General features: G+C 36.0%; 1 protein-coding gene across 6 annotated transcripts in view; it reads right to left on the reverse strand.

Moving 5' to 3' along the window:
* Positions 1-13331, reverse strand: part of PPIG (peptidylprolyl isomerase G) — a 39235-nt gene that overhangs the window by 5828 nt on the left and 20076 nt on the right. For all 6 annotated transcript variants that reach the window (XM_057745750.1, XM_057745749.1, XM_057745754.1 and 3 more), the window contains 4 exons: positions 4407-4620; positions 3520-3681; positions 1697-1784; positions 105-241 (listed from right to left, as the gene is read on the reverse strand). In XM_057745750.1, the coding sequence (XP_057601733.1) occupies positions 105-241; positions 1697-1784; positions 3520-3681; positions 4407-4620 (601 nt within the window). The remainder of the gene's footprint in view (positions 1-104; positions 242-1696; positions 1785-3519; positions 3682-4406; positions 4621-13331) is intronic.

A 13331-nucleotide genomic window follows, 5' to 3' on the forward strand; every position in this document is an offset into this window, starting at 1 on the left:
TTCCTTAAGATATTCAGAAACAATTTAAATGACTTTAAGTGAAATAATTTTAAATAGTTAAAAAAATACTTGTTACTACATTTGAAATAAGAGTTAAATCTTACTTATCCCCTTTGATCCATCTTTCACCACTTGATACCCTCATCCTCTGAGCTCTCTGCATCTCCTGCCTCCAATGTGGAGGAGTCTCACTACGTCTGAAACGATCCCTTGATCTGGATCTAGAAGGAGTTCGATAACGCTTTAAAAAAATAGAGGGAAAAAAATTAATATATAAAAATATAAAAGCACTACAATAATCGCTAAAGTGTACATATTTCTAGGTTCAAAAAACTGTCTGATGTTTCCATGCCCTCTAAAATAACTAAAATTTCCCAATCAGGTAGGAAATCAATAAGGCATGACATGGTTTGATATCTTTGTTTTCACTGCTAATGAAATGTGTGCTTAAATATTCTGGTTTTAACTATGTCTTGGGTTTAATGCTATAGCCCATATCAACAAAAGCTCTTTTAAATCAGTCATTTTTAAGAGTGTAAAGAGGTCCTAAGACAAAAAAGTTTGAAACTGCCATGAGAATAGTTAGGAGCCATTTACAGTTCAGAGAATATACAATGGTGAACTGAACTAAGATGGCAGGAGTAAAGCTTGAAAGAAGCAGACAGATTTCACAGTATTTGCGAGGTTGAACTGACAGGATTTGGTGATGTATAAGTTATACAAGGTAGGAAAGAAAGAGGAGAAACAAAATGATTCTTGGGCTTCAGGTTTAAGTAATTGCACAGGTGGTGGTGTCTATCACTGAGACCAGGAACCTAAAGGAAGGTCAGGCCTGAAGAAGTGCTTATGCCTAACACTGTATACGCTGAGTTTGAAGTGCCCATTAGGTACCTAAATGGCTGTCAAATAAGTCTTTGGTGCCAGAAAAGCAGATGACAAACTGACAGTTATCAGCATACAGGTATCCAGTGAAGTTATGAAAGTGATGAGATTGCTCAGTAAGCATATGCAGAGTGAGAAGAATTAGAACCCTGAGGTACTACAATATTTAAAGATCAGGTAGAAGAATATTAACTGGTATTGGAAATTTAAGATAGACTGGCCAGACACAGGAAGAAAAGATGATGGAAGCAAAGGGGAAAGAATATTACAAGGAGGGATATTAAGTAAGACAAAGACTGAAAGGACCCACTGGATTTTGTGACATGGAACTGACCATAAAGCAAGTGCTGTTTTCAGCAGAATGGCAGAAGACAAACTGAAATGGATGAGGAATGAGTAGAAAGTGAAGAAATTATATACCATGTACAGCCATGTTTGTTAAAAGTTTTGAAAACACAAGAAGATATTTAAATTCTGATGAGAATCCAATGAAAAGAAAGAGTATGAAATATGAGAATAGGGTTAGTTTTTCACAGCAGTAGGGACACAGTGGTCAGGAAGTAACAAAGGGGCCCAAGAAAGACCTCAATCGCATTTTATATCATGTGCATGTAAAATCCATTAACATCCCATGGATTTTCAATGTGGAAGAACCAACACAAAGAAGTTAAGATAGAAAGAGAACATATAATTTAATATCCATATATACTCTAAATTTTAACTACTAACGTGTAAAACAATACTTAAGAAACACTGTAAGATTATTTAAGATAAATGCAATACTATTAGGATTTCTGGGAAAAGAATCACCTACCCTTGGTCCTCTTCCTTTAATTTTCCTGCCAGACCTAGTAACTAAAAGTCGCCTCTGGTATGAAGCAGGCTGGGAGTTAGGTAGATTACTAGAAGGAAGCAAAGGGAAAATTAACACATTATTTTATAAAAATAAATCTGGAGAACATAGCTTTACTAATCTAAACTAATAAATTTAAAGTCTTACATATAATCAGTGGTTCTCAACCAGGAATGTTATCAATCCTAGAAGGTATCTGGAAAAGTATAGGAGCATTTTTACAGCTGTCAGTGACTAGAGGGTGCTATTGGTACTGAGTGACCACAAGTCAGGAATGCTAAAATCTTATAATGTGTGAGGATGAAGAACTATCCTGTCCCCAAACGCCAACTGTGTCCTGTTGAGAAACACTGTTATATAATCATTACTAAGATGAGGTCAACTTGATAGTGCTAAAGAACACAGAAGAACTCGGAGTAGGCTTTATGCTGTTGAGAGATCAATTTTAAAGCTATCTGATTCTACAGTACCTGACTATCCTACAAGCAGTTGTTCACTGGTAATAAAACTATAGAGAAGTATAATTAATGTGAATTAAACAGAGACAAGATTGTCTGAATTAGCAAAATGTTTAATATCATGCTTTACACCAAAAAGGGAAACTATTTTCGAATAAGTTAATATTTAATTAGCACTAAAAATATCTGTGTATTATATTTGAAAAATGCATTCAAAAGTAGTTCAAATAGCTTCTCCTTAATATTTACTTCCTTAGAAATATAATTTCCTAATAACTGAGTAAACTCAATCCAATCCATCAAAATTACCCCAATTCAAGTAACCAAGACTTATTTTTATATTTTTACTGTATTGTGACAGTATAGGGGGAATGCTCAGAATTTTATCACTTTTACGTTATTTCTGACCATAAGAGATATCCATCTTTTTTCTATTTTTAGACATAATTATTAAAATGATTCATAAAGAACCAACAGAACTACTAATACTAATAATGTGAACTTACACAGAAAAATTTTAAAAGGACTTGAATATGCTATCAATTTTCATTACCACAATAGTGTAAACTAGGAAAGAAAAACAGCATTTTCCCCCACCAGACAAATTAAAAAATATAGGTTCTTACTTGCTTAAAAGTTTAATGTATACAAATAACAGAGTAAAACACTTGTTTTAAATGGAATTTGCTTAGAATGCCACTTAACATATCTTTTTTTGCCATCTGCAGTGCTTGTTTTTTTTAAAATGTAACTTTTATTCAAAAATTTGTCTGAATTAAGTAAATTTTATCTGTTCAGCAATGTGGTTAGCAAAAAGCAGCTTTGCTAACATTATCCTATTAAGAAATTTCAGTCTTGCGACAAGGTCACCAATTAAATCTTATCTAAAATAAGCAGGGGCTTCCTAGGTGGCACAGTGGTTAAGCATCCGCCTGCCAGTGCAGGGGACATGGGTTCGATCCCTGCTCCAGGAAGATCCCATATGCCGCGGAGCAACTAAGCCCATGCGCCATAATTATTGAGCTTGCGTTCTAGAGCTTGTGAGCCACAACTATTGCGCCCATGTGCTGCAACTACTGAAGCCCACGTGCCTAGAGCCCATGCTCCGCAACAAGAGAAGCCACGACAATGAGCCCACGCACCACAACGAAGAGTAGCCCCAACTCATTACAACTAAAAGAAAGCCCGTGTGCAGCAACGAAGACCCAACACAGCCAATAAAATAAATTAAAATAAAATAAAATAAGCAAAAATGGTTTTTTAAAAAAAGAAAGGTTCTGTGGCAGAGAATGTAGGGCACTTTATAAAATAAACATATTCACATACCACTCTCTCTCTCTCTCCCTGTTCTTCCTTTCTTTTTCATCAGCTTTAGGAGGACTTTTTCTCATCAGGAATCTGTTTTCAGGTATTGGAGGGATTTCTTCTGGACGAACAGTAGACTGGGGTTGTGCTTCAAGATTTTCAGCCTCACTTTCACTAGATGCGCTTAATACAAACACAGAGAACAAGTTCCATTTGGTTATTATATACCTACCCCAATTTTCCAACTGTTGGTATTTCCATTGTAATATGCACAATATACATATCATTCTGTCCCCCATCTCTGACTAAAGATGTGATTATATGGGGAAAATACTCATTTCTCTGACAAACCAACCAAAAACTAAAACCAAAGGTTTCTGTTTTCATATTCTCAAGAAATATTTTCCAATAAAATGGAACCAAAATATGATACTCCGTGTGCAATACACTCTGATAAATTTAAAATACTTTAAAATATAGGTAAAGAAACTGCTTTAGAGCCAACAAGCTCATAAAGACAAGTTTTAGTACAAACACAGATTATTTCAGACAAAACAAAAAAGAGAAATATGCTGACATTATCTGCTCTCTACCTTATGTTCTCATAGGAGGGAAAAAAAAGGACAAAAAAGCAAGAGAGACTGCTATAGAAAATAAGGAAAACAATCACTGGTTTCCTATTGAATTCAGATAAAATGAACAGAATAGTTCTGCTGAAAATTAAAATGAATGTACTCAAATTTAATCTATAGACTGCAGAATATCAGAATGTTGTCTTATACCTCATGCTATGAAATATTTCTCACTATTTTCATGTTCCATATAACGGATCCAAAATCCCAATAGATTTATATATAAATAGAAGGGAGTAAGAATATAAAGTCAGTACTGTGAAAGTAAATTAAGACCTTTTCTTGCTTTTCTTTCTCTTCTTCTTTTCTTTCTTGTGTTTACGAGAATTTTTCCTATGTTTCTTCTTTCTTTTTTTTGATTTCTCTTCAGAAGCACTTTCAGAATCAGAAGAATCAGAAGAGGACTGAGAATCACTTGAGCTATCTGAGTCACTGGATGAGGAGGAGGAGGAGGAAGAGGATTTATGCCTTTTCTTTTCTTCTTTCTTAGCTTTAATAAAAAGCAAAAGTTTGGTCAACACTTTTTTAGACAAACGTTGTAAGTGGAAATTTAGATTTTTTGCAGATTTTCAAAGTCCAGTATTTAACCCTTAGCTCATTCAGCTATTTGAACTGAGGGGTACAGGAAAGGAGTTAAGACTCAAGATTAGAATCCAGATCTCCAGATTCATGGGTTAGAGTTATATCTATATGTGGAAGAATTCTGGAAAAGTAATAGGTAGGTCTAAAACACTAAGTTAATTTTACGAGTCATTTGAATAATATACTTTTTTGTAAAAGCACAGAAATAACATTCAGGGGTCCCAGATTCTAATCTTTTGTAGTTTTCAACTTTTTCTCTTATTATCAATATTGGAAGTAGAACTGTAAGAGGGAAGTAATAGAAAATATACTTTGCATGAATGTGGAAAGGTAAAAAACACGATTCTGTTGCCATGGGCTTATTCAATGCCTGAGCATTCCTCTAATGATTAAGAAATTTAGCTTTAGTTCAAGAGCAGACTCACATCAGGGGGTAGTGGTAGTCATTTGCCAATAATTAATAACTATGTTTTGGGGTCTCTACAAAAAGTAATTCCAAATTTAAATTTTATTTTGGGCTGAGGAAGTTTAATTTAAAAAGTGGTCCCAAAACTCAAATGCTTTAAAGACTAGGAAACTAACACAAATAAGTGAAGTTAACCAGGAATTGGAGAAAGATATGTGAGACTGGATAGAGCTTGGCCCACCACTGTTAAGTGGGCCAAGCTCTATCTTCTAATTTAAACCATGGTGGACTTAAAGCAGTGAGTTCAACAATCTAATTTAAAAAATGGGCAGAGGATCTGAATAGACATTTTCCCAAAGAAGACATACAGACGGCCAACAGGCACACGAAAAGATGCTCAACATCACTAATCATCTGAGAAATGCAAATCAAAACCACGAGATATCACCTCACACCTGTCAGAATGGCTAGTATCAAAAAAACAACACATAACAAACGTGGGTGAGGCCGTAGAGAAAAGGGATCCCCTGTGCACTGTTTGTGGGCATGTCAATTGGTATAGCCAGTATGGGGAATAGCACGGAGGTTCCTCGAAAAGTTAAAATAGCAGTGCCATACAACCCAGCAATTCTACTTCTGGGTATTTATCCAAAGAAAACAAAAACACTAATTCTAAAAGACATAATGCAACTCAACCTTCACTGCAGTAATATTTACAATAGGTCCATCAATAGGTGAAGGGATAAAGAAGATGTAGCCTGCACGTGCGTGTATACACAGACACACAGACACACACACACACTGGAATATTACTCAGCCATAAAAAAAGGAAGAACCTCTTACCCCTTGTGACAACATGGATGAATCTAGAGGGTATTATGCTAAGTGAAATAAGTCAGACAGAAAAAGACAAGTACTGTATGATTTCACTTTTATGTGGAATCTAAAAAATGAAACAAATGAACAAAAGTATAACAAAACAGAAACAGACTCATAGACACAGTGAACAAACCAGTGGTTGCCAGAGGGAGTGGAGATAAGGGGATGGGGAAATAGGTTTAGGGGATTAAGAGGTACAAATTTTCAGTTATAAAATAAATAGGTCATGGGGATGGAGTGTAGAGCATAGGGAATATAGTCAATAATATTGTGATATCTCTATGACAGAGGGTAACTAGACTTATTACGGTGATCATTATGTAATGTATAAAAATATCAAATCACCATGTATACCTGAAATCAACAGAAAATTTTAAGTCCATTATGCCTTAATTAAAAAATAAGTGAATAAGTGAATTCAGGCTCAAGCTGGGACAATACTGACATATGGATAACTACAATAAAGTGGAACACATCAAATATATTAGAATCCATCAGTTCATAATGATATTGGCAAATTAGCTTGTCGTATATGAACTGTACCACTGGCTAACTGAACAAGGGAAGATGCTCTTCATCAAAAGCACTCCAGGAACAAATAAAGAAGGAATTACAGAGTTAGAATATCACCATTTTACAACTCCTAATGAGGCACTGACCACCAACTGCCAGTGCAGAGCACAGAGACAACCTGTCCTAAGTGACTCTTGCTCCCATCAAGTAGAATTTAAAAAATCAAAACTACATCTGATCAATTTTCTAGATCTAACTACAAAGTTATATGAAATAGAAGCATAGAAGGAATACATTGCATAACACAAGGATGCAATCTGTAAAATTCAGTGTGTGCAATATGGGAAAGAAACTGAAGGACAAATGACCTAGCTTGTTCAATAAATCTCAAGAAAACATAAAAAGAAAGGGTGGGATAATCTATTAAAAACAAGAAAAATTACAAGACCAACCCAACCGTTTGCACCTGATTTGGATTCAAACTCAAAGATCAAAAAATTAACATTAACTAAACAATTAGAAATTTGAACACTGTAAGGATTTTTGACATTTAGGAATATATGTGTGTATATGTCTGCATATGATTATGGTATTTTTTTTCCCAGAAGAGTCATCTTTTAGAGATAAATAGTGAAATATTTATCAATAAAATGTTATGCCCAGAATTTGCTTCAAACAGGAAATGGAGAACTGGCCAAGGATAGGTAACATGAGATTGGCCATAAATTAACTGGTAAAGCCAAGTAATGAACATGGGTGATTTGTTATACTATTTCAATCACTACTGTATGTTAGTATTTTCCATAATTAAAAAAAAATTCAAAGAGGACAAAGAAAACATATCTTTAGACTGACTGACTGTTGGCTCTTTGTTTACAGACCTTAATTGAAAGGGCCAACGGCTGGTTTGTAATCTTTCTGTCCTCAGGAACACCTGAGGATTAGGCACTTGGCCAAATTACTTTTGAAACTCTTAATTCAGAATTTATAGGAGTGTACTGAGTTATGGAGATAAATGAGAATCTGGCTGAAGTTACTGTGTACTTGACCAAGGGTCAGTGGTTCACCGTCAAGATTGTTTTTCTAGTACCGGTGAGATGCTGCCGCACTGGAGAATGCGAACAAAGTATAAAAGCTGAAGGAACCCCAGAGGTAATAATAGCTAAGTGAACTAAGGTAGTCCTTCCTCACCCAGTCACGCTCCTCAGGACTATGAGTCTATTAAGCTGAGATGTGTGGGACATATGCAAGCTCTGCCTAGAACTTATGAGACCTCCACTATGATGCTGCTGTTCAAGCCATGCTGTTTCCAGTCCTGTATCCTTTCTTAATGATAAATAAGTGCTGAGTGAAGCCTACCTTGTCTCATGAGTCCAATTGCTAACCTGATCCCAAGACACTGTTGCTGGTGAGGCAGAGTGAGTATGCGAACTGAAAAACCTACTTGTATACACTAATAACTTGAGGGGTGGGGTTGGGAGGAGAATAAAACGTGAAGAAACCTAATGTAGAAAATAAATTCATAATGAATATGAGTAACTCTAAATACAAATATCTGAGACCATATAATATGCAGACAAAATAAAAATATTTCACATTACCAAAGAACACAGCTGTTCAAATTACTTGACAAAACATAGTAAATTTTCCCCATGATTAACAAAGCTTTATTCACCAGCTACAACTTATATTTATTTTGCACTGATTCTCTCCTGAGAAATACACTGCAGCTGGTTTCTTTAAAAAGCAAGTCCACTCTCCCCACCAAATGTATTAAATATTTCAAATAACCATTACTTAGTTTTCATATCACTTTTCATGTAAGCATTTCAGTGAAGCAAAATATCACAACAATATAGAAGACCAGAAAAAGATTTATAACTATTTTTAGGGTAAAATAATCTGCCTGAGTATCAGATGATATGAACTATAAAAGGAAAACAAACTTCTGTTTTTAGGAAAGTTGCCTTGGAAGAGAACTTAGAAAGCTCTAAGGTTGAAAAGGCTCCCTTCTTTTGATGTTTGTCAATATTATTTTTGAGTGAAATTGAATTTATGTCCCCTTTTCCTATGAATCTGCTCAGAAAAAAAGATAAAATGAGAAACAGCAGTTAAAGAACACAAGAGTAAAAAGGAAAAAACAGAGACATGACAATATCAATATTAGTTCTAAGAGAATGTAACTTGAGTTTCAAAATCAGTGTTAACCTAAATTTAAAAATATGATTTAGGCGCACTGTGAATCTCACTGAAATTTTATCCTTCTCAAATCAATAAGTATGTTTAACTGAATAGTACATAGATATACAGTAATTCAACATGATGCCAGGACATGGAGAAAAAGAATTGTAGAGTATAAAAGGGGAAGTTCCATAGGAAACTTCTGCCCTCAGAGTTTACTGTCTACTTGGAAAATAAGACTAATAAGTGTGAATTTAATAGCAAACAGCATCTGAAAATATACACTGAGACGTAATAAATTTTCTAGAAACTGACTATAAATTGTATATGGATTTATTAGTAAGAATGGTCAATAAGGACAAGAGTAAAATAGAAAGGCTTTGGAGAAGCACAGTCAGTTCTGCTGTTACACAACATATGCATTTCTTTTCAAATTTTTCTGGCTCCACCTCTCGGCATGTGGGATCTTAGTTCCCTGACCAGTGACTGAACTCGAACCCCCTGCACTGGAAGTGTGGTTCTTAACCACTGGACTGCCAGGGAAGTCCCCAACAGGTGCAATTCTATAAATCACTGTGCCATGGAAAAACTGTAAAATAAAAACCACATGGCTTATGGGAAAAATGGGGTTAGGGGCACAAAATTCAAAAACACTTCATCAGTGACACATTAAAAAAAAGAAAACTAATAAAAATAGCAGCAAAGCTTTTACGCATGTTAAATAGTTAAGAAATACATAAATACGACAATAAATAAGGCACTTTACTTTGAGAAAGTTATGGGTTTGCTTGTGGAAGTGAATATCAGTAGGGCTACAGCGTGTGAGTTATTGTAAAGTAGTGGAAGGGGGAGTGACAAGTTAGATGGAAAGTTTTCGTAGCAAACTGTACTTACACACAAGTGATGAACTGTGGGAGCTTAGAAGATGTGTGAGGTGCATAACTTTTTTTTTTGTGGCTGTGTCGCACAGCTTGCAGGATCTCAGTTCCCTAACCAGGGAATGAACCCGGGCCTCGGGGCAATGAAAGTGCCAAATCCTAACCACTACGTCACCAGGGAACTTCCCTGTGTATGTGTAATTTTTGTGTATTCCTATAAAGCTGTTCAACTGGGTATGGTTTTCTGCACTCATTTCTTGTAGATAACAGCATAAATAGGCAAAGGTGAAACTGATATTATGTTCAAATTGTCTTCTAATGTATCAGTCGAATGGAACAAACCGCACATGTTTTCAAAACAAGCAGTATAGCAGAACTGACTATATTAGGATTTGAAATAGGGGCAGGAAAAAGCAATGTGGAATAGTAGCTGTAGAGTGCTTACAAAGTGCTAGTAAGCACTGAACAAAGTCCTTTATAGGTATAATTTAAGGATAAGTAGATTCTGGATATAAAAGGGAAGATTTTGTATGACAATTTAAAAGCATAAAGAAAGGAATGGAACAACGAAAAAGCAGAAAGAGAAATTAAGGAAACTCTCCCATTTACCATTGCAACAAAAAAAATAAAGTACCCAGGAATAAACCTGCCTAAAGAGGCAAAAGACCTGTAGGCAGAAAACTGTATGACACTGATGAAAGAAATCAAAGACGATAAAAACAGATGGAGAGACATACCATGTTCTTGGATTGGAAGAATCTACATTGTGAAAATGACTATACTACCCAAAACAATCTACAGATTCAACACAATCCCCATCAAATTACCAATGGCATTTTTCACAGAACTACAACAAGAAATCTTACGATTTGTATGGAAACGCAAAAGACCCCAAATAGCCAAGGCAATCTTGAGAAGGAAAGATGGAGTAGGTGGAATTATGCTTCCTGACTTCAAACTATAGTACAAGGCCACAGTGATCAAGACAGTATGGTACTGGCACAAAAACAGAAAGGAAGATCAATGGAACAGAATAGAGAATCCAGAGGTAAACCCAAGCACATATGGGCACCTTATCTTTGACAAAGGAGGCAAGAATATACAATGGAAAAAAGCCTCTTCAATAAGTGGTGCTGGGAAAATTGGACAGCAACATGTAAAAGAATGAAATTAGAACACTTCCTAACACCATACACAAAAATAAACTCAAAATGGATTCAAGACCTAAATGCAAGGCCAGATAGTATAAAACTAGAGGAAAACACAGGCAGAACTCTATGACATCCATCAAAGCAAGATCCTTTTTGACCCACCTCCTAGAATAAAGGAAATAAAATCAAGAATAAACAAATGGGACCTAATGAAATTTAAATGCTTTTGCACAGCTAAAGAAACCATAAATGAGACAAGAAGACAATCCTCAGAATGGGAGAAAATACTTGCCAACGACGCAACAGACAAAGAATTAATCCCCAAAATATATAAGCAGCTCATGCAGCTTAAGACCAAAAAAGCAAATAACCCAACCCACAAATGGGCGGAAGACCTAAATAGACATTTCTCCAAAGAAGACATATAGATGGCCAACAAACACATGAAAAGGTGCTCAACATCACTAATCATTAGGGAAATGCAAGTCAAAGCCACAATCACCTCACACCGGTCAGAATGGCCATCATCAAAACATCTAGAAACAATAAATGTTGGAGAGGGTGTGGAGAAAAGGGAGCCCTGCTGCACTGTTGGTGGGAATGTAAGTTAGTACCACCACTATGGAAAACAGTATGGAAGTTCCTTAAAAAACTAAAAATAGAACTACCATATAACCCAGTAATCCCACTCCTGGGCATATACCCAGAGAAAACCATAATCCAAAAAGAAACATGTACCATAAGGTTCACTGCAGCACTATTTACAATAGCCAGGACACGGAAGCAGCTTAAATGCCCATCAACTGATGAATGGGTAAAGACAATGTGGCACATATATACAATGGAATATTATTCGGCCATAAAAAGGAATGAAATTGAGCTATATGTAATGAGGTGGATAGACCTAGAGTCTGTCACACAGAGTGAAGTAAGCCAGAAAGAGAAAAACAAATACCATATGCTAACTCATATATATGGAATCTAAAAAATGGTACTGATGAACTCAGTGACAGGGCAAAAATAAGGAAGCAGATGCAGAAAATGGACTGGAGGACACAGGGCTGGCGGGGAGGGGGGTGAAGGCGAAGCTGGGACGAAGTGAGAGAGTAGCACAGACATACATACACTACCAACTATAAAATAGATAGCTAGTAGGAAGTTGCTGTATAACAAAGGGAAATCAACTTGATGATGGGTGATGCCTTAGAGGGCCAGGATAGGGAGGGTGGGAGGGAGTCAGGGGAGGGAGGGGATATGGGGTCATATGTATAAATACAGCTGATTCACTGCGGTGTACCTCAAATCTGGTACAAGAGTGTAAAGCAATTATATTCCAATAAAGAGTTAAAAAAAAAAAAGGAATGGAGAAATTCTAAACAAGATGGAATAGATTCATCTCTTCGTATCCTCCTGCTAAGTATAAGTAGAAATCCTAGACATAATACAAAAACAAAAAACAAAAAATAAAAACAAACATAGGAAGACTCTGAAAGGTAGAAAGAAGGCAGAGTGGCCAGGATCTCTGGATTTGAAGATGACATGGTGTTTTTCAATCTGCTTCCCATATACACTAGACTTCATGCTGGAGAAGCCTGCAACTCAGAAATGCCAATAGGGCACAGGTTTTTAAAAGCCCCAAGAAAAGCCTGCTCTCTCCAGACAAAGGACTAGAAAAAAGATGGTTCAGCATGACAAAAAATTTGTTATCAATACCTGCTTAACTCTAAGCAAATACTAAGGGGGGAAATTAAGAAAAAAAAAAAAAAAAGGTTCACCAACTCCCTCTTGGCTCTATCAGCAGAGACAAAGTAGAGAACTTGCATTTCCAATACGCTCCCCTTCAAGCAGCTTCCCCTTCCCTTGCCAGAGTGATGTCAGTAGAGACAAGGTGGGAAGCCTGGGCTTCAGCTCCCCTCAATATACCAGCAGATGGCACAGATTTCAGAGAGAAGGAAGCTGGAGAAAAAGATTCTTTATAGTTATATACGAAGTCCTGGGGAGACCCCCAAGTTAAACTGACCAGAAACTAATATGGCAAAAGGTTTGAGAATTAAACTGCAATGCTGAATAGCAGCCAGAGGTTTTTAGTAGCATACAAATGAAAAACACCAGAATAGTACTGCAAGGGCTCTGGAAATTGAATTATCACTGAAACCACAATCCACAGAATTAGGCCAGAATCTACCTGCTAAACCTATATAAAGTGACTGCCTGCTAAAAATAGAAAACGTAAACAGAATCCAGAGTCTCATAACATACAACACCCAAAATTTCCAGGAGACAATTAAAGAGCAATCACTAATAATTCCAAGAACCAGGGAAATCACACCTTAAGAAAAAAAACAATCAAAAGATGCCAACACCCAGAAGACTCACATGGTGGAATTAACAAGGATTTTTAAAAAGCCACCTTAAATATGTTTCCACGAGCAATTATTAACATTCTTTAAACAAATGAAAAAAAGTAAAAAAAATCTCAGGAAAAAAGAAGACAAAGTATCAAAAGGAATTTTAGAACTGAAAAATACAATGATACAATAACTGAAGTAAAATGTGCTCAATATCAGAGTGGGGATGACAGAGAAAGTGTTAGCGAACCAGAGACAGACCA

Source organism: Hippopotamus amphibius, chromosome 8 (assembly GCF_030028045.1).
Source record: "Hippopotamus amphibius kiboko isolate mHipAmp2 chromosome 8, mHipAmp2.hap2, whole genome shotgun sequence".
NCBI classification, from domain to species: domain Eukaryota; kingdom Metazoa; phylum Chordata; class Mammalia; order Artiodactyla; family Hippopotamidae; genus Hippopotamus; species Hippopotamus amphibius.